Source organism: Typopeltis vanoorti, chromosome 6 (assembly GCF_054136105.1).
Source record: "Typopeltis vanoorti isolate ZY-2024b chromosome 6, IOZ_Tvanoo_1.0, whole genome shotgun sequence".
NCBI lineage: Eukaryota > Metazoa > Arthropoda > Arachnida > Uropygi > Thelyphonidae > Typopeltis > Typopeltis vanoorti.
This window is the reverse complement of record NC_143554.1, coordinates 29,841,842-29,866,813: the sequence shown is the minus strand read 5'-3', so window position 1 is coordinate 29,866,813 and position 24,972 is coordinate 29,841,842. Positions and strand designations below refer to the sequence as shown.

Below are 24,972 nucleotides of genomic sequence, written 5' to 3'. Positions count from 1 at the left end.
ATCACCCTGCTGTAATTTTGTTAATATATAAATACCATAATGCTAAACTTAAATTTTATGCATCTATCATCATCACCATGAACCATGGGCTCACTGCCCGTTGATGTCTGATGCCCGTTTCACTATCTTCTTCCACCTTTCTTTGTCCAGTGCACAGTGTCACAGTTTTTGTACACCCATTCCACACCAGTCTTTTATATTGTCTATCCATTCTCTGTATGGTCTACCTCTTCAGTTTAAACCATCCAAAATACCAAACATAAATAACTTTATCTTCCGGTCCTCGCTCATTCTACAGATGTGTCCAAATAATTGCAGCTTCCGTTTTATAATCTTCTGCATTAGATTCTGTTTTGGTTGTATCTTCTGATAAAGCTTTTCATTGGTGATTTTCTGTACCCATCATATTCTTAGAATCTTTCTGTAACAAGTTCTTTCAAATGCCAAAATTCTTTTTCTTGATTCCTTATTTATTACCCACGTTTCAGATCCGTATACAGTACACCGCTAAAGATACATGTTTCCATTACTCTTAGTTTTGTTTGCAGACTGATCACTTTACTTTTCCAGATGTTATCCATGGCCTTCAGATTTGTTCTTCCCTTTGCAGTCCTGATCTTTATTTCTTTTTTACAGTCCAAGTCATATGTCAGTTTACTTCCTAAATATGTGAATTCTACATTTTCTATATCATTTCCATCCACTCATATCTTTTTGTTTCATGTTCTTCTCACCAAATACAATTGTCTTTGTTTTTTTTTTCAACGTTCATAACAAGTCCAAATCTCTTCCCTTCCTCATTTAACAGTTTCAGTGTTTTTTGTAGTTCTCTTTCGTCTTCTTCAATAATAACAATGTCATCTGCAAATTTCAGATTGTTAATTCTCATTCCATGTACAGATATTCCTTTGGCATCTTCTTTCATTTTATCCATTGCTCTTTCTAAATGTGCGATGAAAATGCTTGGTGATATTGGGTCTCCCTGTCTAGTACTTCTGCTTGTTTTAAACCATTTCCTCAAATCATCACCTATTCTAACTGCTGCAACTGCATTCTGATAAACATCTTTTAATATAGCTATTAGTTTTTTATCAATTCCATAGGATTCCAGAACTGCTAATGTCACTTTCTGGTCAATACTGTCAAATGCTTTCTGAAAATCAAAAAGCAAGTATACGTGTTTTTTCTCCTAGCTTTCTCTGCTATTAACCTCATTGTCAAAATCTGTTAAATTGTAGTTCTATCCTTCCTAAATCCTGCTTATGCATCAATGCTGTATAATAATTCCTTTCTGACTCTTTAAGTATTAGTATAATAATGTTTGTTGTAATCTTACTAGATGTAGACATTGCTTTCCTTGATTTGTTTTGTATATACATATGCTAACCTATAGTTATCTATTTATGTACTGCTGAAATCTTTGCAGTAATTTTGTTTATATGTAGATACTGCATCACTTAACATACATTTTGTGTTTGCATCTTATTTACTACTTTATTTTTTGAATAATCATGTAGTGCTGTAGGGCATCTTACCTATTTGTGTACTTTCTAATAATTCTGTTTATATGTATTGCTAAATTTAATTTTCATCCATGCATATTGTATAATAAACTCTTTTTGCCTATTTTTGTACTGCTATAAAGGCATCTATTATAATTTTACATGTGTTTAGATACTGCATTCCTTGGCTTAGTGTTTCATATATTATGTATTAACTGATATTGTTAACAATTTTTGCACTACTGTAACAACCTCTGACCTTGTGTGTTGCTGTGACTGCTGCAGCAGTTCTATTTACCTAGAGATGCTGCTTTGTGTAACTAGATTCTTGTAGAGACATATTGTTTACAATTTTCTGTAAATGCTAATGTTGTAACCTTTAGTATGGCACAGTATGACCTTTGTAGTTTTTGTGCCAAATAAACTATAAACCAACCAACCTAACACTCTCTCTCCCTCTAGGAGTCTTGGGATCTTTATAGCAAAGTGGAGAATGAATAATTAGTCCTGTTTGAAGTTTTCGGTATTGAGACCCATCATATTATAATATAAATAAATAGTTTAATAAAAAATAAGCAGTTAAAACCCTCCTAATGAGAGGTTTTAATTCCAATACCTATTCATCCTTAGACAGGAATCCCACATGGCACACATAATAAAACCAATGGCTTGATCAAAAAGTTACCTAAGTGGCCAGAAGAATTAAAAAATTATTTTTTTCCAAACATCCATCGATCCCAAGAATTTATGGCACACCGAAAATACATAAAAAGGAATTCTGTTACAGCTAATGTAGATGGAAAAGATTCTCTGACCTCAAACTTAGCAAAATATCTGTCAAACCTGATATCACTGCACAAGAAAAACAGAATCATTTGTAAAAATCAGTTTACATTTTATTGAAAAGGTAAAGGATATAAATATAGAACCTTCACACATCTTAGCAAGTTTAGATGTATTCAGTGTCTTCATCAATGTTTCCAGAAATGACATAGTGGATCTACTCGTAAATCTTTTCTCACCAGACACTGTAGGGCTATTCAAACACTGCCTGGAAAACACTTTTTTCATATTTCAAGACAAATATTTGAAACATAAAGGACTTGCCATGGGTTTCCTCCTCTTTCTCCAGATATAGCTAGCCTGTTTATGAAAATTTTTTCTAATGCATTAAAAAACTATGAAAAGAAATCAAAAATTTGGTTACGTTACAACAATATTTTTGTCATTTGGTCAGGAACGGTGGATGAGCTGATTCCCTTCAAAGATTATCTGAAGAACTTTCATCCCAATATAAAATTCACTCTTGAACTAGAACAGCACAAAAAATTGCCATTCTTTGATAACTTTGTCAAGGTAAACAAAGAGAAAAAAGGTTATCCTTTTCTGTATACAGAAAACATACCAGAATGGGGAAATTTTTAAATGCCACTTCACACCACCAACATGTGAAAGATAGGCATAATTAAAACTTTGAGATTGGGCATACAATATATCAAGCATGTCAATTAAAAGGAATAAAGAACTTCACTTCCTGAAAAGGATCTCACACTTAATGGTTTTGAACCCAAGACGATCAGAAAAATTCTTAATACATTTCCCGCAACTACCTTAAACAAGATTTCAAGAATGCGAGCACGTTGCCTTACATCAAGAATGTCACAGACAAAGGTGGCTGCATTACTCTGCAAGTACAACATAAAAGTGGCTTTTTTTTTACCTTTACAACAATATCAAGATTCCTACATCCATCAAAACCTCCACATCACCCCTTATATAAAAAACAGGCATCTATGAGATTCATGGCTTTTGTGGCATTTGTTATGTTGGCCATCAGGAAGGTTGGGTGAGATCTGCATGCCTGAACACATAAAAGACATCGAAAAAAGAAGAGAGCATAAATCAGGCCTCAAATTTCATACAATCACTACTGGCCATCAAGTACTCTGGAACAAATCTAAAAATGTCATATATTGATCATAAACTGTTTTACTCTATAAGAAAATTTAAAGAAGACTCACAAATGCTTAGGATCCCTGCACAATACAATAAAAATCAAGGCTTAATTTTAATCAAGTATGGTCTGCTTTCATTAAAAATTTAACTCCCACGGACCTAGGATATAATACACGTTATAGCAACAACTAGCAATGTTCCAACATGCCAGTAACAAATTTACCATCTGTATTCATATTCTGGTTTATCAATTATATTATTTAACAGTTGTGAAGTTATCAAAAACATCTAATATCTGTGATTAATTGTTAATAAGCTTTTGTTCTGTAAAACTTTCATGTACCACTACCCCTGATGATGCAAGTCTTGCAATGTATGAAACTTGTTGGATTTTAATTGCTTATTTTTTTATTCAACTATTTATATTATAATGGGTTCTCAATACCAAAAACTTCCCAACAGTACTGCCAAACCACAGAAAAGTAAGTTTGTGGTTTGGCATCTAGAAGAATTAGTCCATTATCTAATTTTATATATCCTGGTGATTCTAGATCATCCCCAGTGGTGTTTTTTTTTTTTTTTTTTTTTTTTTTACCAGAAGTCAATCCTCTAGTGCTATTTTATGTAAGCTATCTGATCTAGCTATGTGGCCCAGCCACCAGAGCTGTTTCTGGCATATTTCAGTGATAATATTTTCTTGTGTTGTAGCAATGGAGCTGATTCTCTAACCTCGTCATTTGTTACGTGTGCTGTATATGATATCTTCAAAAGTTTTTGTAGCAATTTATCTGGAAAGTCAATTGTCTTTTCTTATCTTCCTTGAGCAATGCTTAAATCTCACATATCCATATAGTAAGACAGAGTTAATAAGGGTATTATGAGGTAGAGTTTTATAGTCAGCTGTATTTTATTGTCCTAACAAAGTGGCTGTGTTAGGGAAACAGTTGCTTTAGCAGTGCATGCTTTAATGTCATGTTTAGGCCAGTCATCTGTGTTGTATGCTTCACAAGTAGCTGAATCTTTCTTCTACTTCCAATTTTTCATTGTTAACTGAAATTTTCATAGGCTTATTGCCTTGAAGATATTGTTTTTGATTTGCAAATGCTGATCTTTAATCCATTATATATGCTAAATGCATTAAAAACTGTTTGTTAATTCTTGTAAGTGATGTTCATTTTCTTCTATTAGGTCAGTGTCATCTGCATATTATTATTATGTGACACCTCCAGGGAGTCCAAAGACTCATCGAGGGAGAATGTGCCAACAGCATCGAACGATTGCTCTCCTTTCAAGATAATTGATTTTTTTGCCACCAACTAATTCCGCTAGCACTGTTTTCTAAGGCTATGGTTATTATATATTCAAATAAAGATTAAAAAGCATCAGCAAAAGTATGCAGGCTTGACACACACCTCTTTCCATTTTGAAAAGTTTGCTGTGGTTACCATTGATTTCTGTTAATATTTCTGAGGAACAGGAAAGAGTTTTAATTATGCATACTATTTTATTAACCGTTCCATGCTGGTTCAGTATTTTCCACAATTCTTTATGCCATACTGAATCGAAGACCTTCTGTATATCTATAAAATTATGACATAGTATTTTATTATGTTTAATATATTTTTCTCCAATGAGATGTATTGTAAATAAATGATTTATTGTACCCTTGTTTCTACAGAATCCTGCTTGGTTTTCTGAAAGTATACCTTCTGTTTTGCTTGAATCACCGATTAAACTGATGGTTACAATTACTGTAACATTATCCTAATCTTAATTTTGTATACTTTTTGAAACCTTTCAAGAATGAGTTTGGGGATCTTTAAAAAAATAAAAGGAAGGGGGATAGAGAGAAATTAAGACTTTGTGTTCACATTGTTGCCAAAGTTTATGAAAATGAAAGTTTCCATTATAACGTTTTTCAGAAAAATGCCAGGTTATGTTGTTAAGATATGTAAACAAGCACATGTTTAAAAGGAGTACCACTCCAAAATACATTGAAGAGTATGTATGAAACTCTTAGTTTCACAGTAAATCCTTTTGTGAGCCTTATTGTAGAAAAATGTTTAAAATAACTTTTTTTTTCTTTCTTCAGGTTACAATATATCATATTTTGAAACTGTTTCAAAGTGAAACAAATATTATGCTAGGAAAAAAACATCTGGTCTCTGAATTTTATGATGAACTGGTAAGTTAAACTGCTAATCTAAAAATTAATTGTTATCACTTTACATTAAGTTGCTGTTTCTGTTGTAACTTATGAAAATAATACAAATCTGTGAATTGCATGAGTAATTAATTCATTAATCACTTTCTAAACAAGATTTGATAGCTGTTATTCAAACAAATGAAATGGAACTAACCCTTTGCAGAAATGGCTCTCTTTATCAAGGTCCAATATATAACTATAAAAATCTCTTAGAGAAGAAATCATCACAAGAATCCAATATTGTGGGGTATATCTATCATGCTGTGTGAAGTCCAGTAATAAATTAACAAGGCTATCATAGTAAATGAAAATTTCCTTTAGTTTTAAGTCATGTATAGCTGCAGACCTAAAGTGCAAGTAAGGTAACTTTTCATTCACATATATTTATTAGAATAAGCTTGTTAATCTACTGTTGGGCTGTGTACAGCATGAAAGAGCCATTTCTTTATAAAGCTGCTTCAAAGAATTATTTTTCTTACCTTTTGTGGACTAAAAGTGTCATCCAGAAGTGACAATTTAATTTTAGGAATGTAATTTTTTCTTAATATTTTAAAAAATATTTAATAACTGATAATACTGTGCGTTAGCATATTGGAGAAGTGCCAAGTTCGTTTGTCTCAAAACATTTTGCGCTCCAAATATATTTAGCTATCACTATAACAGACTTTGTAAATATGACAGGAATAATTTACTGTAGTGATTTTCCTTCAGCATAGCATTTGTCTCTCTTTTGGCTATGGCAGGAAAGTTTGTCATAATGGGTGGGAGTGGACTTCAATTATCACTACAATATTCCAAGATATTACTCCTCTTCTGTAGGGAGAGGGGAGGTGGAATAACAACTAGGTCTTGACAAGATTGGAATTTTCTATTGTCTTATTTTTTCTCTTCATCTCTAGTGAAAGATAAGATTTTTTTTAACATATGGTCTAAAGGTTTCTGCAGACCTGTAGTTTTCATTTTTGTGCCATGAGTGGGCTAAGTTTTTTTCTTTGTTTTTTAGTTATTTATTCATATTTTAATTTATTTTTTACATAGTTTGGAATGCTCTAGAAACCAAACATAAAACTTTTTTGAGCCTCCAATAAACAGAGTGATGGTCTCATGAACAGTTGCAAACATCCATGCCCATAGCTGGTTTCGAACCTGTAGCCTTTTCATTAGAAAGCAGATTAGCTAACCACTTGTCTAACCAGACCAACCACTCGGTTCCTGTTTTCTTTATTCATAACTTTTTTGCTTTCCTGTAAGCTTTACAAACGTTACCTGTGTGAAAATTAATCTTAATATTATTAAAGTTTATATCTGCTCTTCTGCTATCATTTCATGTTAAGCAAGTATCATTGGTGTAAATTATATATTTAGTTTAGTCCTTTATCAAAGGACTAAACAAATTTATTCAGGTGCAAACAAAGTTTGCACACCTGAAGTATCTTCATGACTAGGGCAACTCATGGCAAAGGTGGACTGAGTTCTCATCACTTTCCTTAGTATCCCATAATGCAAAGCACATTTCCTTGCAGACATGTATAACGTATGCATTATGAGAAGGGTCACTACCCAGACCGGTTTCGACCTTTATTGAGGTCTCTTCAGTGGAGCCAGACCCAGAGGTGATACCAAGGTTGAAGCAATGCAGAAGTCATATTTCCATATGCCAGTTGCCAAAAGGTGTCACACCTTATTATTAAATTACTCTGGATTAGAGAAAGATGTTGGAATTTTTTTTGTTTGATTAGACTATAAATTATATATTTAGTTTAAACCTTTATCCAAGTGTAAGCAAACAAAGTTTGCGCCTGAAGTATCTTCAGGACTGGCTCCCACCGAAGAGACCTCAATGAAGGTCAAAACCAGTCTGGGTAGCGAACCTTCCCATAATGCATAGCATTATACATGCTGCAAGGAGATGTGCTTTGCATTATGGGATACTAAGGAAAGTGATGAGAACTCAGTCCACCTTTGCCATGAGTTGCCCCAGTCCTGAAGATACTTCAGGTGCAAACAGTCTAACCAAGGGAAAAAACTTCCAACAATGTATCATTAGTAATGGATGTCTTGCTCGTTCATCATTTTCACATATCATCATCATGTTGAATCAATCAAAATCTCACATTGATTTATGGAAATTTTACATTATGGTTCTTGATTAATATATTGTGTATATTAATAATTACTATATACTGCTTGGAAAGAAGATGTAGGACCTCTTTTTTCTGCAATGACTGGACGATCCTATGGGGTAGAATTGCTATAAGCGTGTGATAGCAATCAATGAGAATTTTGGAGCATGCAATGAGGTCCTGGACTGTGGAGTCCCTTGAATTCACTCCAGTTCATCCCAGATGTTCATTAGGGTTGAGATCAGGGTTCTGTGAGAGCCAGTCAAGTGTGGTGACTTTCATGTCCACATACCAAGCAGTTACAGCAGCAGCCTTATAACATGTGTTGCATTGCTGAAGAGACAGTGGTTAGCTTTATAGAAATGCCACAAAGTAAGTAGCATTGCATTGCCCAGAAACCTCTCGGAGTTCAATGTCCACAAATTTCATAGTTGGAGTTACACACTCTAGTAAGAGACGTTTGCTGGGCATCTGCTCAGTAGAGGGTTGTATTGTGATTTGTTGTTCCATAATACAGCTTTTCAAGCTTCCACATTCCACTGTACATGCGCTCTCTTTGCACCACTGAAAACGACTTCATGTTGTTAAGCCTCAGTTCTAAATGTTTATTGCAGATTCATGTTTCAGTCAGTGCTCAGAACTTCGCATTCAATGTGTCAGCTGATAAATGGCTGTTTTTCATATTATCCTTTGTAGCACCCTACAGTCCCATTTAGTAATTGTGGTGGGTCATCCACTGCAGGTGGCACTTGCAGTTGACTCCCTGCACTTCCATATCAGTATGATATCACTGATTGTTGATCTGGGATAGCCCAATTTGTTAACAGTTTTCTGAACAGAATACAGCACCCATTAACTTATTTTCAAGCAGTGTATTTTCATAGTTTAGAATAAATTATTTATGACATTTATTTTTTACTTTTTTAAATTAAAGTTCCTGTTTAACATATTTATTTAATTAAGAATAAATTATGAAACTGACTCTTTGGGAGAATTCGTTAAATGATGTATTCAGGTAACTCGTCATTTGTATACTTATCTTCAGTGTTTCTATATGCATGATTTTTGAAGTAAATATGTGATAGTTATTTTTAGTAAATGAAATTGACTACCTTAATTATTCTTTAGATTTGTTCTGATATAAATTCTGAAACCTAGTTGTTCTTTGTTATTTGTGAAATAAATTTTTGGAACTTCATACATTGATAAGTGACTGACAGTTACATTTAACTTTTCAAATATGCAAACTAGCATATTGCATACGAACAGCCAAACTCAATCTGATTGATAGGTGTCATAGGCAGGGCACCCAAGAAAAAGTTCAGTGCGGGTGGGGGGGTATAGTCCCAAATTAATTAAATTACAGTATAACATATGCCTATGAGAATTATTACCAATAACAAATTAATGTTAATGTATTTTATAAACTAACAAACAACAGCATGGCATTTTTCACTGAAATGCAGCTCATTAAAAAAAAAATTCAATGGCCTTTCACAGCCCTACAGATTTCAAGATGGTCTCTTGCCAGAACTTTCATTATCATTGCCAACCAGGTTTGCAGAGTGGATAGTGTATGCTCTCTAACCCAGTTTTGATTTAATAGCTCAATAGTATGTGTCTGAATCTCACTGTGGACATGAATTTCAATGCCTAGTATGAGACTATCACTCCTTTTAGGAAGGGGGAAGTTTAGAAAAAGTTTCTGGATTATGTAAAAAAATAAACCTTTTTCCCATGGTGCTAATGTGCTATAGGTTTACAATTTTTCATGAGTGGAAGTTAACTAAAAATTTTTTATGGTATGATTTCTGCTTTTAAGCTTTGTGATGTGCAATTTAGAAATTTTAACAGCTATTAATTATATTGTATATTGAGTATACTTATTTATGTAGGATAAAGAACTCAACACTACAGACATATGATACACGAGGGCTGACCACCTTATCCTTTGAATGGTTTTTGAATGGAACACTGCATGGTAAAAGAGGGTAAAAGGAAAATGAGATGAGATGTAGGATAAATAGTCATCAAGATAAAACATTTATGACTTGCCACAGATTACTAAAATGAAGATGACTTTAAAAAAAAAATGATATCCTTCAGCATAATCAGTTATTTGAGCAGCAAGAATTGGGAAAAGGAGATAATAGCCTTACTGTTTGCCATTTACCAGTCAACATGAAGATAAATTGCATGCATACTTAACTAGTTAGAATTGGGAAATTTTCCAAATTACTTACTTGTACCCATCAAAGGATCAATTAATGCAAAAATTCTTAAGTTCTAATAACTCAACTATTTATTCCTTTTTGCAACCAAAACAGCAGAGTAGGATATAAATCCCACACTTAATGCTCTGAGAAATTTTTTTGGAAAAGAACTTGATTAACAAAAGTGGTTAATACCTGCTTGATTTATCTTTGAACATCATCTCTCTCAACAGTATGATACTAAAACTAGCCAGTAGAGCATACAACCTTTGTTCCACTGAGGCCTCTCTGACAGCAGAAATCAACCATATACACCACACTTCCCATCTTATGGCTACAGTTTCTACAAAATCAAGAAAAAAAATTATAATAATGAAATAAATAATAATGCATTCTTCTCCCAATCCACAAACTTTTGATATTAGTAATACCATCGCCATTCCGTGTAAAGAAATAAATATCTTCCCAGCTTTCAATCAACATTTGAAACTAGCTACCCTTATCAGTCCAACTCCCTACTCTCTTAGTTCCTGGTGTATATAGACCAACTTGCAGGAACAAGGAACTCTATGGCCAGAGAGGACGATACACGATCTGCATAGAAAATCAAAAATATATCTGCACTTGTGACTCTGGTCATTCTAGCTTTGCATACCATGCTGTAGATACAACTCAGAATCAATTGGACAAAACTACCATGCTGCATTTTAGCAATGAAAGAGAAAGACTGCTCTGAAAATCATCAGTTGTCTTCGGAAATCAGCCTAATCTGAATAAATATGGATGTATAAAACTTCTTAAATTTTCGGAAACACTAATACTTCAAGGCCTACACCAGGCACACAACAGAATATATCCCACCTAGTTAGGACTCCAGTCTGTTGCACTCCCTGAAAATGAATCTCTGACTGATATGAAATTAAATTGTGCTTTTAATCCTTTCCCAATGCTGCTTTACTCTGTTAAATCTCCAACATGAGTTCTTCCAGGCACTTAAGCCTTAACACATTGAAATTGTTTCCATAGTCCCTGTAAGTTTGCCTAGTGAGAGTTGACTGTATCTGTAATGCTGATAAGTGGATGCCGTGTTTGGCATTTGGATTCTAGTATTATCAATGAATGCTTTGTCTCTTTCTTTTGTGAGTTGATCATTAAGATAAACATGCTATTTAGTGAAATTAAAGTTCATCATCATCAGATTCCTGAAATGTACTTCAAGAGTATACAGAATATAGTAGTACTACACTGGTGTTCAAAAGCTAAAGACTAACTACATTTTTACATGCAGATGAAAAATTTTCATGACTACAGCCAAATGTGGACATAAATTTATTGCCAGCATGCTAATAAATTTTATTAACAAAAAATATGTTATAAATTCCTAAGAACATAGGCAATTAAGGTATAGTGCTTACAGAAAACTATGCAGAGAGACATTTCGGTATGGAATATGTCCATCCCAAACTGCCCCACTCTTCCTTCAGAGCAAAGATAAGTCCTTGTTTGTTTTCTGCAGGGGAATTTCGAGTAGCAATGCATCTCCCTATTGTGTCCTAAACATTTTTTATGGTTGTTGAGATCTGGGGAGCATGCTGGCCACTTGATTAATTAATATCCTCTGTCTCCAGAAGTATCTTTCCTGCTTGTGTATGATATGGTGGCATTGTCATCCATAGAAATGAATTCTTAGCCTACAGTCCCGTGGGACAGTCGAACATGACGTGACGTTGAAGAAATTCATTGCAATATGATTCAGTCATGGTCCCTTTTTCCAGCACTGCTGTGTATATATCCCTTTCAAAAACATTTTCGTAATGATAAGCAGTATCACTGTTGCACCAGATCAATATCATCTAGAATCGGAGGAAAGACTAAAACTATTCTCACATGTAAAGAATACATTAGCCCATTAATGTCTTGTTCAATTTTTATGGATACAACATCAATGAAAATGTGCTCAATGTTGAACTGTGAATAAAAGGAGGCAAACTATAGGCCTTCTGGTGTATAGGCCTACTTGTAGCAGATGTCTTGCCATAGTTTGCTGAGCTATCCATGTACCTGTACTTGAATGAGTGTGTTGATTACATTTTGTTGTTTTAACCAAAAATCTGTCTTCATGCTCTGTGGTAGAGCGAGAACAACCTCTTGGCAAACATCTGGAACACACTCCATTAGATTTAACAGCTGCCCGACTTGACCTGGATACAATGCCATGTGAGATTCCAAACTCTGTCAATTCAAGCGTTCTAATAATTCTTCCCCATGTGAAATGATCTAGATGATGTCTTTGAGACATTACAAGACATCCAAGATTTACATCTTTATTCCTTTATGAAAAGAGCTTCCTTCAAGCACAATTTGCCTTTTATCCTATTGAGTGCTATCATGTGACCCCTTTGTGTGTATCATCTTTCTACTCAAAATCGTCAGTTATACAAATAGTCACAAGCTGAATCTGCTGAGTCTGAATTTGCAGGTTATAATCTTCAGAAATAGTGTTTGACCTTAGGTTTTGAACATCAGTATACATGAAAAAGTTACATCATTACTAACATCCTATCAACAATTTTCCTCCAAATTATTAATCTTGTCTTTGAATACTCCAATATTATCAGATCTTATATTTGTATCTTCCAGGACACTTTTTACTGTATCAATCCACCTAGATCTTAGTCTTCCTGTAGGCCTTTTCCTGCTATCTTGGCAAAGAACACTTGCTTTGCACCTTTCCTCTACCATTCTGTTTAAGTAGCCATACCACCTGAGATTAGTTCCCTTAACACGTTCCCGAAAGCTAAAAATGTCAAATTCTTTTCTAATTTCCTCATTTTTAACGTGATATTTCTATTGGTGCCATGTGTTTACTCCTGTAATCTTTCTCAGAACTTTCACATATGTTATCTTTAGTCTTTGATCAAGTACTTTATTTCTAACCCAGCTCTTTAACTTAAAGTGGTTTGAACACTGGCTTGTATACATTTAGTTTTGTGTTTTGACTAATTTCTCTCTTATTCCATATAAATTTATTCAGCTGGCTACTATCATATCAGCATTGCTAATTTTGTTGTCAATTTCTATATTTAATTTGCCATCTTCACTAAAATTGTGCCTAAATAGTTGAAATGTTTTACTAAAAGTTTCTCATTCAGGATGTAGTTGATGTTTTCAATATTTTCATGCCATATTTATCACAACAGTTATAATCTATATCCTTGTCTCATACCTTACTTAACATCACACCATCTTCCTGTTCCTCCTTCAATTCTAAACTACTGACCTACAACTCAAAGATAGACTGAATATTGCTTGGATGTTGTGAATAGCTTTCTCTTGTCACCTGGTCATGTGCCTTATTCAGATCTATGAAACTAATCCCTGTTATATTCCCATGATTTCTAACCTATTTGCCTTAAAGTGAAAATCTGATCCAGACAACTTCTGTTAAGCTTGAATTCTTCATCTCCAAGCTTCCCTTTCACAGTTTTTCTTAGTCTTTTCTTAAGAATACTTGCATAAATCTTACCAGGGACACAGTGGAGAAATTCCTCAGTAATCTCATGTTCTGTTCTATTTCCATTTTCACAGATGTGTACTATGAGAGCCCTACTATAATCATCTGGAATTCGACCCTCTGACCAGGCCTTCCTGAATTATGCAGTTACACTGCATAATTCAGAAAGCTTGGTGAAACTTATGTACCTCCATATTTTAGTATTTCTGGTTGAATATCATTTAATCCAGCTGCCTTTCCACATTTCAGGTTTTTGATGACTTTTTCCACTGTCATGGTGTCACTGCTTATTTTATTTAGCAATCTTTCAAAATAATTAATCCAAACATCTAGAATATCTTTATCTTCAGTTTTCATGTAATCTTGATCATCTCTGATTCCTTTTATACTACTTGTTTCTCCATTTCTTAGCTTTGTCAGTATTCATAATATTTTGTTACCCTCCAGATAATTTATTTTTGTTCTTACCATGTCTTCCCATGACTTTTGTTTAGCTAGTTTTACATTGAAATTGTTGAGATATGATTATAAAGCTATTACTGTGTTTGCTATTTGATTTTTGAACAGTTTTACCTTTCCTGTTATTGTGATAATTTGTTATAACATTTTTTCCCATCTGTTGTGAACACTTGTTTGTTTCAGGATTATATGCATATTATTAAAGGCATTATTTTAATAGCCCTGAATTCTGAGGAAAGGAAGACATCCATTATGGATGTCTTCCTTTCCTCAGAATTCAGCAAGCAACCAGAGAAGAAATTGGCAACCCATTTGTGCATGTAGGGAGGTAAATAACAGGGATGGAAGTCTGGTAGATAGGCCCATATGCTAAACATGACCACATGTCAAGAGTGACCAAGAATTTCTTCAAACCTTTTCCATTGGTTGTTTCCAAAGATAGCTAGGACATCATATGTACAAGAAATCTGATAGGCTTGGCTGGAATTTTAATATCCATGCTAACTGACCCTTTGTGAACCATATTTATAACTGAACTTTCTCTTTGATCCTAGTATTTCTGAATTGGACTCTTTTGTTATGATTATCAGTAAAACTTATCAAGACTTCTCAGAGTTCACTCCAAATATTTCTAAGCATTATAGCAAATTAATTTTACTTTTATGATTTTCACTCCACTTTTTTCTTCATATTCCCTGTCCTCTGTAAACAGGGTTCCATTTTAGATTTACTGTTTGATGTCACATCTTTTTGACATTTGAAGGTAAATCCCAAATAACTGATCCTGGGGATGAAGAACTATTTCTACAAAATTCAGTATATATATATATATATATATATTTCTTGAAACTTGCATTGCAATAAATTGTTTCTTTGTCTATATGTTTGTTATAGTAATTGTCTGCTATATTGGAAAGGAAACTAGGAATTGTTAGTATTCAAGAAAGTGTAAGTAGATTTAATTGAAGGTGATATGATCGTGTAAACAGAATAGGAGATGATAAGTTAGCAAAACAGATGACTGAAATCAAAATTGCAAGTGCGTATGTGTGTAAATGGATTAAGGCATTTCTGCTTGGAAAGAAAATTATTATGATGAAATCTTGATTATATGTTATTATTTTAAGGTACATGTCAGGAAATAATGAAGATAAAATATCATTTAATATGTTAAATAAGCCATCATTGCAAAAAATAAATAAAAATAATTTTAAAAGTTTGGCATTTGCTTAAATGTTAATTCTCACCTGCTTTTGTATGATATATGCCTGGCATGGCCAACTTCATTCTATACGAGTGCCAATATATGATGAGTGGTAGTGTCACAGGCCGCACACTTTTAGACAGAACTTAAATAAAAATAAACTGCATTTTTTCAAGACAATAGTTACATGTATTGAATTACTATATTTGTTAAATCATTTTACTACTGGGAGAACAATATAAAATAGTTGATTGATTTAAATATAAGTTGTTAAATCAATCAAGTATTTTATATTTTAATTACATATTTCTAGTCAAATGAAATGTATAATAATATTTTTATTACTTTTTAAGTCACTTGGTGTTACTGCAGATTTTTCAGGATCCTTCAGCCATGATGCAGCAGCTGTTGACAAGTTCACGTCAGTTGACTTTAGGCCCATATAAACACGAAACAGATTGTAAGTTATACTTTTTTTTAGACAATAGTTGCATATGAGGAATCCATTGAATTTGTGTTTATCCATTGAGTTCATGTTTACCTTGTTTCAATGATTTTTTTTTTTTTTTTAGATGCTAGTAATAAAAAAAAATGAATTTGAATATTTCCATACAAATAGAATATTTTTTTTCTGTCACCATTGTTGTACCATCATTTTAAATTGTGGAATCAACGTAAGAAGCCTGAATGGCAAAGAAATTGAGCTAGCTGAGGAATTGGATAACTACCCGATCAACATAATAGGGGTGACTCAAACAAAAAAGACAAAATCTGGTGAGATCTTTCTGAGCAATAAATACAAAATGTTATATTCAGGCAATAGTAGTTTCGTATGATGATACAATGGCCCTGAGTCCCTTTTACGGGAAGGTACAGCACCATCCCAGCCCCCCCCCCCGGGAAAAAAATTTATCCGGGCTTGGGACCGGCATAGCTGTGGCTGGGTCAGTATTCCTAACTGTAATCCATGTGTGTTCACGGGGCCAGTTTGCCTGCTTGCAGGATGAAAAACACCAGATAAACTGGGGTTTTTCATCCTTCGAAAAAAACCCTGCTGTCCATGCCCAAGATGGGCTTCGCTATGGCTGAGGAAAAAGGAGTAGCTATGGTATTCAACGCTAGATAAGGTTCTGCTAAGGTAGAAGTGCAGGAATTTTTTTAGGCTTTAGGGAAAGCAACTGACACAATGAAAAAGGAAAAGTTGGTCCTTGGGGGATCTAAATAACAGAGTAGAAAGTGATTGCCAGACACACATTCAAAAATATTTGGGGAAAATTGGGAGAAAATAGCAAAGCTAATAATAATTGCAAATACCTGTTGGATTTCTGCTCAGGACATGGACTGGTTATTACTAACACCATGTTCCAACATAAAAGTGTGCACAAATTCACATGGAGAGAAGAGGCAAGGGATAAGAAAAGTCTCATTGACTATGTTATTGTTGATAGTGATGTTTTCTCCCTGGTGCAGAACACCAGAGTGTACAGAGGATTTGAAATTGGACGTGATCATCATTTAGTCTTTAGCAGGATTAAATTGAATTTCATATTGAAAAGAAGATGATGTAAGAAAGTTTTAAAGCAAATAAAAGTTGAGCAGCTCTCACATTTGAACTATGGACTAAAATACACAAACATGATTGAAGAAACAATGAAAGAGTTTGAGAACAGGAACCAAACCTTGGAGATTCATTAGCAAGTCCTGAAGAAAACATTAATTGATTCAGCCAGAGAAGCATATGGTGAAGGTTATCTGCAAGGATAGACAATTCAGAACTCCATGGTGGACACAGGAAGTTAAAGAGGCAGTGAAGGAAAAGAAGAAAGCATATCAAATCAAAAGTTCCTAGCAAATAAGTCAGCTTGTGCTCTTAGAGAATACAGAGACAAATGTAAGAAAGCTAAACACTGTGTAAAACTAGTTAAAGAAAAGTCACGGGAAGACTTTGGCAAAAACATAGAAAATAAATATCAGGTGGCAAAATATTCTGAAGGCTGTTGAAAAAGTTCAGAAATGGAGGAAAGAGTGCTGTGAAAGGAATTAGAGATGATAAAGGTGACATGAAAACTGGAGAAAAAGATATGTTTGATGAATGGAGTAATTACTTTTAAAAATTGCCAAGTGAAACAAGCAGTGATGATAACACAGTGGTAAAAAACACTTGACAGACATGTAATCAGGAATACATATCGATACTAGAAGTAGAAAAGCCATCAAAAATCTGAAATCTGGAAAGGCAGCTGAAGTAGATGATATACGACCAAAAATGCTCAAGTATGGAGGTATAAAAGTCTTACAGTGGTTGCACTGCATAGTTCAGAAGGCCTGGACAGGGACAAATTTCAGATGATTGGAGTAGAGCTCTCATAATACCTATTTACAAAGAGAGAAAGAAAAATGAATGTGAGAATTAGAGGTATTTCCCTACTGAGTGTTTCTGGTTAGATTTATGCAATTATACTTGAGAAAGATTGTTGAAGGGAATCATGGTGAAGAACAACCTGAATTCAGGTCAAATAGAGACTGCCAGGATCAGATTTTCACTTTACAACAAATAGTTGAGAAATCATGGGAATATGACGAAGATCTTATATAAGTTTTGTAGACCTGCAAAAGGCGTACGACAAGGTGACAAGAGAAAAGCTATTCAAAACACTAGTTATATGGTGTCAGTGGGGCATTATATCAAGCAGTACTTAGTCTTTATTTGAATTTTAAGTCAGCAGTCAGAATTGAAGGAAGTACAGGAAGATGATTTGACATTAAATCTGGTTTCAGACAAGGATGTACATTATCCCCTCTGTTATTCATTATCTACATGGATAGCATTAGAAGGAAAGTGGTATTAAACCTGATATCAAAATTGGAGATGTTAATCTCAGCTCTTTACTTTATGTTGGTGATGTGATACTTTTAAATAAATCCAGTACAATTCTGCAAGATTCCCTGACCAATTTTTGTCTTGTTATTGCTGAAAAATCAGCAATAACAAGACAAAGACAATGAAAATAGGCAGAAGCATTGAAAATATCAACTGCATTTGTGAATGGGGAACCTACAGAACAAGTAAAACATTTCTGCTACTTAGGCACAATTTTTAGTGAAGATAGTAGATTAAATATGGAAATAGATGATAGAATCAACAAAGCCAGTATGGTAGAAGTCAACTGAATAAATTTATATGGAATAAGAGAGAAGTTAGTCAAAACACTAAATTAGCTGTATACAAGACAGTGTTCAAACTAATTTTAACTTATGGATCGGAGATCTGGGTTAGAAATATAACACTTGACCAAAGACCACAGATATGAGTCCTGAGAAAGATTATCTGAACAGATGGCATCAATGGCAATATTATATTAAGAAAGAACTTGACATTGTTGGCATCTAGGAATGTGTTAGCAGAGCTGATCTCAGGTGCTGAGGTCACTTAAAAAGAATGTTCTCTGCTAAGTTGGCAGGAAAAATACCCAGAGGAAGACTAAGATATAGGTAGATTTGATACAGTAAAAAGCACCTTAAAAGACAGAAAGATGAAATCCGATAATATTGGAGTTTTGACAGATAACAGATTAATTGAGAGGAAAATTATTGATCAGAAGTTAGCAAGTTTTTAAGTAAGTGAGAAAGATCAGAAGTTTTTTTAAGTCAGTTTTCCCTATAACAAATTTAGTCTAAAGAAATTTTTGATGTAGTGGAAGATCTGTTATAGTATATTACTTTAGCATAGCATTCATTCTATGGAGCTTAAAGGTGATGTAGTCATGTAATAACTGACTTTCAGTTTTTTAATATAATTTCCTGTTAATTAACTGATGCTCTAATCAAAGCTGAATGTATATTGTCATTTCCAGAGCAACATTTGATTGAACTTAGCGCCAAAGTTATAGGTCTTCTCAGCAAGTTGCTATCCTTTAGTCTACCTTCCATTGGATATCCTCCCTTTGGACTGCTGCATTAATGCCATGGGGCTCTGTTCTGTTGTCCGTCTTCTTTCTCTTATACATATGTGACCACCTCCAACTGACCAATAATCCTATCCATAATTTTATTGATGATAGTATACCCCATTCATCCTACTCGTTTGATAAATCCTATAGTGAACAGACATCCATTGCCTTAAACACAGACTTTTGTGTTGTTCTTCAGTGGTGCAAGAATAACTAGTTCACCTTCATAGTTCCAAAAAAATCCTCACCTTCGTTTTTTGCAAGGTTTTATCTCAAATCATTATCCCTTTCCCTTTTGATAATATCCAAATCATCAAGCTGGATTAGATTTCTCTTCTTGAGCTGACATTTACTTCTAGCCTTTCGTGGTAAAATTCATCACATTTTATAGCTTCCTCTCAGTCTCTAAAAGTGTGGCATTCTTTTCTGTAGCATGCTCAGTATATTACTCTTGTCAGTTGAAAGTTTTCCACTTGGTTATACTCTAAATTAAAGATACCAAGAAATTATATACATGGTTTAATCTTTTATCCAAGTATAAGCAAACTACTTTGTTTGCTTACACTAGGGTGCATAACATTATACATACCCATAAAGATATGTGTTTTGCATTATGGGATAATAAGGCAAGTGATGTGAAGTCATCAGCTTCTATATATGAGTTGTCCCAGTCCTGATTATATTTCAGGAGCAAACTGTGTTTGCTTACATTTGGATAAAAGGATTAAACCAAGTATATAATTTCTTGGTATCTTTAATTTACTTTTGTCAATCTCACTGATAACATTATACCAATCCTAGATCTGCCTAACCTTAGAATGATTCTTGTTTAGAGTGGTTCAGTTACTCAGATCCATTTCACTGATCAAGTTCAGCTTTTGTCTCAGGTCAGTTTTAGTATTGTCTTTTCTGTAGATATTTCATTTGCTATTTCTCTACTTTTCACTGTTTGTTAAAATAAGAGTTGTAGCTCTACAACATCTTTTTAAAGTCCAGTTGTAAACCTACCATTTACTTTTTTTTTTTCTTTCATTCCATCCACCTCCATTCTTTGGCATGGCCATCCTCACAAAGCATTTTCCAATAATTACAACTTGCAAACTGATAACAGTTGTTTTGCATAGATTGGTAATACATGTTATTTTGCCTTTCACTAAATATGGGATAGATGGCTGTTATTAAAACTTGTAATTTTTTGTGTATTAAAGTATTGATGTGTTATCAAGCAGAGTGCAACATCATGTATTATTTGAGCCAACTATCATGTGGTTTGTTTCTATAGTGAATCAACATTGATATTTTAAAGCATCAAGAAGGCAGTAAGTTTGAATGATTGAACAATACTTAATAAGATCTCATTTCTGCAGTTAGTGTAAAACATTAGCAGATACCAAAAAGAAACTTTTTTACAGAATTCTGTATACTTGACTGAAAGTATTTTTTATTTTTATGTCTAAATTAGAACCTAATAACTATTGTTATACCTGATATCTTGAGAATATAGAATTCTCAGCTATCATAATTTTTGGAAAGGGGATTAAATTAGAGGCTAGCAAAAGAAAAACAACAGACTATCGCTCAGGGCTGATTCCCGGATTGAGACATCGTTACCAGCTCGCCGATCAAAGGACGTTTGGCAGAAAAACGCCACCCTAATTGGTCGGTGAAGTAAAAACAAGTAGGGGGCGGAGAAAAGAAGTTAGAAAAAGTGCCGTTAGGAGAACAGGTATAAAAGGGTTGGGAAACCCCCCCCCCCCCCACAAGGCTTTTCTTGGTTTTGGTTTTGATTCCATTCCAGGAGAGTCCTTCGCGAGCTCTTCCGTAGGGATTTCACGGTGATTTCCTGAATGGCGAAATAGGGGTTATATCTCCAGCGTCATAACATGGAAACGAAAGTGAGCGGAATTTCGGTTCTGTATTTCCTGTGTGAGAAGCGAAGAATGCCATATAGTCGAGGAAAAGAAAGCATGTTCTTTGTGTTCCAACTTCAGTGACAACTACAAAGAACGGAGAGCTGTAAAGAAATTGATATCCACGTGGCAAGTTGCACAGCCGATATATAGATGATTCAGAGTGTGTTCGGAGTTACGAAAAGTTAAGCCAGTGTATGCCTAATTCAATTCCAAAAGGAGCGTAGGAGAAGCAGATTATTGGAAGAAGATAAAGGTAAAGAATTCAGAAAAAGGTAAAGGTCCATATGAAAATCCCAAGAAAGAAAGGTACTGTAAAATATATCTAATGTTAACTAAAATTTGTCTGTGATAAGTATCATTATTCTAATATGGAACTGTTGAAGTGACCAAGGAAAATTTATACTAGGACTTTAGTATCTGACAGAATATATATTAAAAGTAAGCTGGCTAGTGTTAATGTTATGTGAAAAATTACGTGTCCTGAGAAATTTGCATGTCTGTTGTAATGTATTGGAAAGTAAAAATGCCATAGTCGTGTTAGTGCAGTAAAGGGTTTAGTTAATCTACTTATGTTTGAATAGTTGAATAGTATGAATTAAGTAATTGTGTGTCCTGAGAATTTTGCATGTCTATTGTAATGTATAGGGAAGTTAAAATGTCATAGTTGTGTGTTAGAACAGAAAAAGATTTAGTTAGTCTACTTAAGTTTGAATAGTTATATAGTGTGAAGTAATCTTATTTGTCCATGTCAAGTGAATTTATGTGTTGAATTGTTATGGCGGCATGATCGTAATACCCATTATAGGATCATAGCCTAATTACTTGTATTAAGCTTAATGTTAGTTTGTAAGTATTTAGTTTAGCATTAAATTGAGTAATCACAAAAATTGAATTGTACCATGTTAAGGAATTTAATAAACCTTTGTTCAATGATAAAGGAGTTGTCTGAAATTGCTGTCCAATGCACCACTTGAAAAATTACGAACCTAATCATGCGGGAAATTAATGTTAAGAAACGAGATAAAGTGTCACGACTGCAACTTTGTTACACTTTCAGACATATTTGAGTTCTTTCTCCTTGTTTTTGTATATAATATCTTAAACTAAATATTCCAAAAGGCACAGTATAAATACAAATATTAGGGGTGCTAAGGGAAGAAATAACTTGAGTATTAGTAAAATTTTGGTGATATCTCATGCGTAGAAGTACATAGATAAGAGGAAATTGTTAGATAGAATAAAAATCGTAAAATGGGACACAACACTATGTGAATGTAGCACATAACATTTCTCACATGTTGTTGATTAAGTTTATTCCTATTAGAATAGGTACTAAAAATAAAAGATTGGAAATATTTGGAATAGTGTAGCTTTGTTGGTCTGATTAGTTTAGTAGACAAATCTTTGCTCTCCATGTCAGATATGGTTATAAGTTCAAATGTAAGCCTAGATGTTTATAAGTGTATTTAGGTAGTAGATGAATTTCATCACCTGGTGTGAGACCCAGGGGCACCTGTGTAGCTCAGTGGAGATGGCATTTGCCATCCACTGCACTAGATAAATAAAATAAAGACTTACAAAAACAATAAAGCATTGTGGAATAATATTTATTTGTAAACCTGTACTACATCAACGGGGAGTAACGAGGATATGGTCATACGACTCCAGGGTGAAAGGCTAATTTTAGGGAAGAAATTCAAGTACCTTGGGTTGGTTGTCAAGGAATGGTGACTTGGATGAGGAAATACAGCATCGAATAACATGCGTTTGGATGAATTGGAAAAAGATGAGTGGGGTCCTGTACGACAAGAGAGTAAGTTGTAAGAGGAAAGGAAAGCTGTATAAGATGGTGGTGAGGCTGGCAATGCTCCATAGTCCGGAGACGTGGCCTATAACCAAGGCACAAGAGAGGAAGATGGCGGTAGCGGATGTTGAGATGGATGAGTGGTGTGACAAAGGACAGGATAAGGAATGACTACATCAGAGGGACAGTTAAGGCGGGACCAATTGGCAAGAAGATACAAGAAAGTAGGCTGAGGTGGTTTGGACATGTAGAGAGGTGAGGAGTATGTTGGTAAACGAGTGAAGTATATAGAGTTGGAGGGAAGGAGAAAAAGAGGCAGGCCCAAGCTCAGGTGGGGGGGGGGGATAAGGTGACAGAGGATCTTATGGAGAAAGGATGGAGTCCGAAGGACACCATGGACTAGAGAACTTGGAAGAGGAAGGTTAAAGATTGGTGTGCCGACCCCATTTAACATGGGATAAGGCATAGTGAAAGAAGAAGAAACCTGTACTACATTTGTACTGCGAATAGGCTAAGGAGTTTTATTGATTTTATATTTTTATTTTTCATAGTCCGGAAGCTCTGCTCTAGAGACGAAACATAGAACTTTTTCATTGTTCTATGTTTCGTCTTTTTCATCCCCCAGTGCAATGGACTCACACTGGGGAATGAAATTAATCTTCCACCTAAAGAACAATCGCAAACATTCATGAATCGAAACCCACAGCCTGTTAGTTGGAGAGCAAATATGCTAATCACTTCACTAACCAGGCCAGCTAGATCAGGGGTTTTTAAGATATTTTTTTATCTGCCCAGATTAATAGCATGTTTCTTGATATTAACTTAAAGATGCACTGGTGTAAATGTTAGATTTCGGTTTTCAGGTTATCATAAGGCTTGATTTTAATAATTATAATTCATATCATAATTTGTATTATAGTTATTTGATTACAGCCTTCTGGAATATATTCCTTAGAAAGGTAGTTAAATGTGTTTGATTATCTTTGGTCAATCATTCGAGTTATATGATCAGAATTTCTGGTCTCAGTGCTTGTATAGTTTGGTGAATATAATTACTAGAAATTGCATTTAATGGAGTTAAAAATTTGATGCATGGGAAGATCACTGTTCTATCACTGGATAATTGCGCAGTCCTTCAGCCCTGTGTTTAGTTTCCTCTCTCCTGTATAAATACATATATATTTAGCCAACCTATGCTACTAAGGTACTACAGGTTTATAGCCTTTCATGGATGGGAATCAAATAATTATATACAGTTGACCCTTGAACGACTAGGGGATAATGGGCGCCTACCCCCCCTGCATTGTTCGAAAATCCACATATAACTTTTGACTTCCCAAATACTTAACTACAAACAGCTTGCTGTTGACCGGAAGCCATACCAATAGCATAAACACTCGATTAATACATATTTTGTATGTTGTGTGTGTGTGTGTGTGTGTGTGTGTGTGTGTGTGTGTGTGTGTGTGTGTGTGTGTGTGTGTGTGTGTGTGTGTGTGTGTTATATAAATAAACAACACTTAAACAACAATTTGAGTTATAACATCCCAGATAGCCATGCTGCAGTTATTCAATATTGGCATTCACGTGAGCCTGCATGCACACCTGCAATAAACAATGGCACGCTTGTTAGAACAACTTGAAAAAATATGTTTTTTATGTATCAATTATGTGTGGCAATTTTTACCTGTAATTTCCAGTTTGTTTTGATACTTCAATGTTTATTACTATTCTTGTCCTTTAAGAATACTGAGGAAGGCTGTTATAAGCCGAAACTAGTCGTATTATTCTTATTAAAATCTTTATAAGTTATCTCGGTTTTTTTAGTCATTAAATCAATTTTTTAAAATGTATCATAACAACCGAGTAAAAGCCGATTATCTCTCTCTCTCTCTCTCTCACACACACACACACACACACACACACATTATATACTGTATTCTTACAATAAAGTAAGTTTATTTAATCATAAGGAAGAATCACTATCTTCCTTAAGATTAGAAAATCATAAAGATATTGGTAGCCTAACCTATACACTAATGAATGAATTGTTATAAAATGTTTATTTTATTCTAATTAATTAAATAAATTTAACCCATTAATAAGAGTTCATTTTATGCAGTGCTGA

The 24,972-nt window shown here is 34.2% G+C and overlaps 1 protein-coding gene and 1 long non-coding RNA gene across 5 annotated transcripts in view; one reads left to right on the top strand and one right to left on the bottom strand.

The window, feature by feature from the left end:
• Positions 1-24,972, bottom strand: part of LOC150105355 (uncharacterized) — a 93,205-nt gene that overhangs the window by 13,188 nt on the left and 55,045 nt on the right. For all 3 annotated transcript variants that reach the window (XR_016548479.1, XR_016548480.1, XR_016548481.1), the window contains exon 4: positions 15,221-15,322. This is a non-coding gene — a long non-coding RNA (uncharacterized LOC150105355). The remainder of the gene's footprint in view (positions 1-15,220; positions 15,323-24,972) is intronic.
• The window catches only part of LOC150105356 (YEATS domain-containing protein 4-like), a 163,516-nt gene that overhangs the window by 127,369 nt on the left and 11,175 nt on the right, over positions 1-24,972 (top strand). For both annotated transcript variants that reach the window (XM_090394736.1, XM_090394735.1), the window contains exons 6-7: positions 5,551-5,643; positions 15,550-15,637. In XM_090394736.1, the coding sequence (XP_090250862.1) occupies positions 5,551-5,643; positions 15,550-15,637 (181 nt within the window). The remainder of the gene's footprint in view (positions 1-5,550; positions 5,644-15,549; positions 15,638-24,972) is intronic.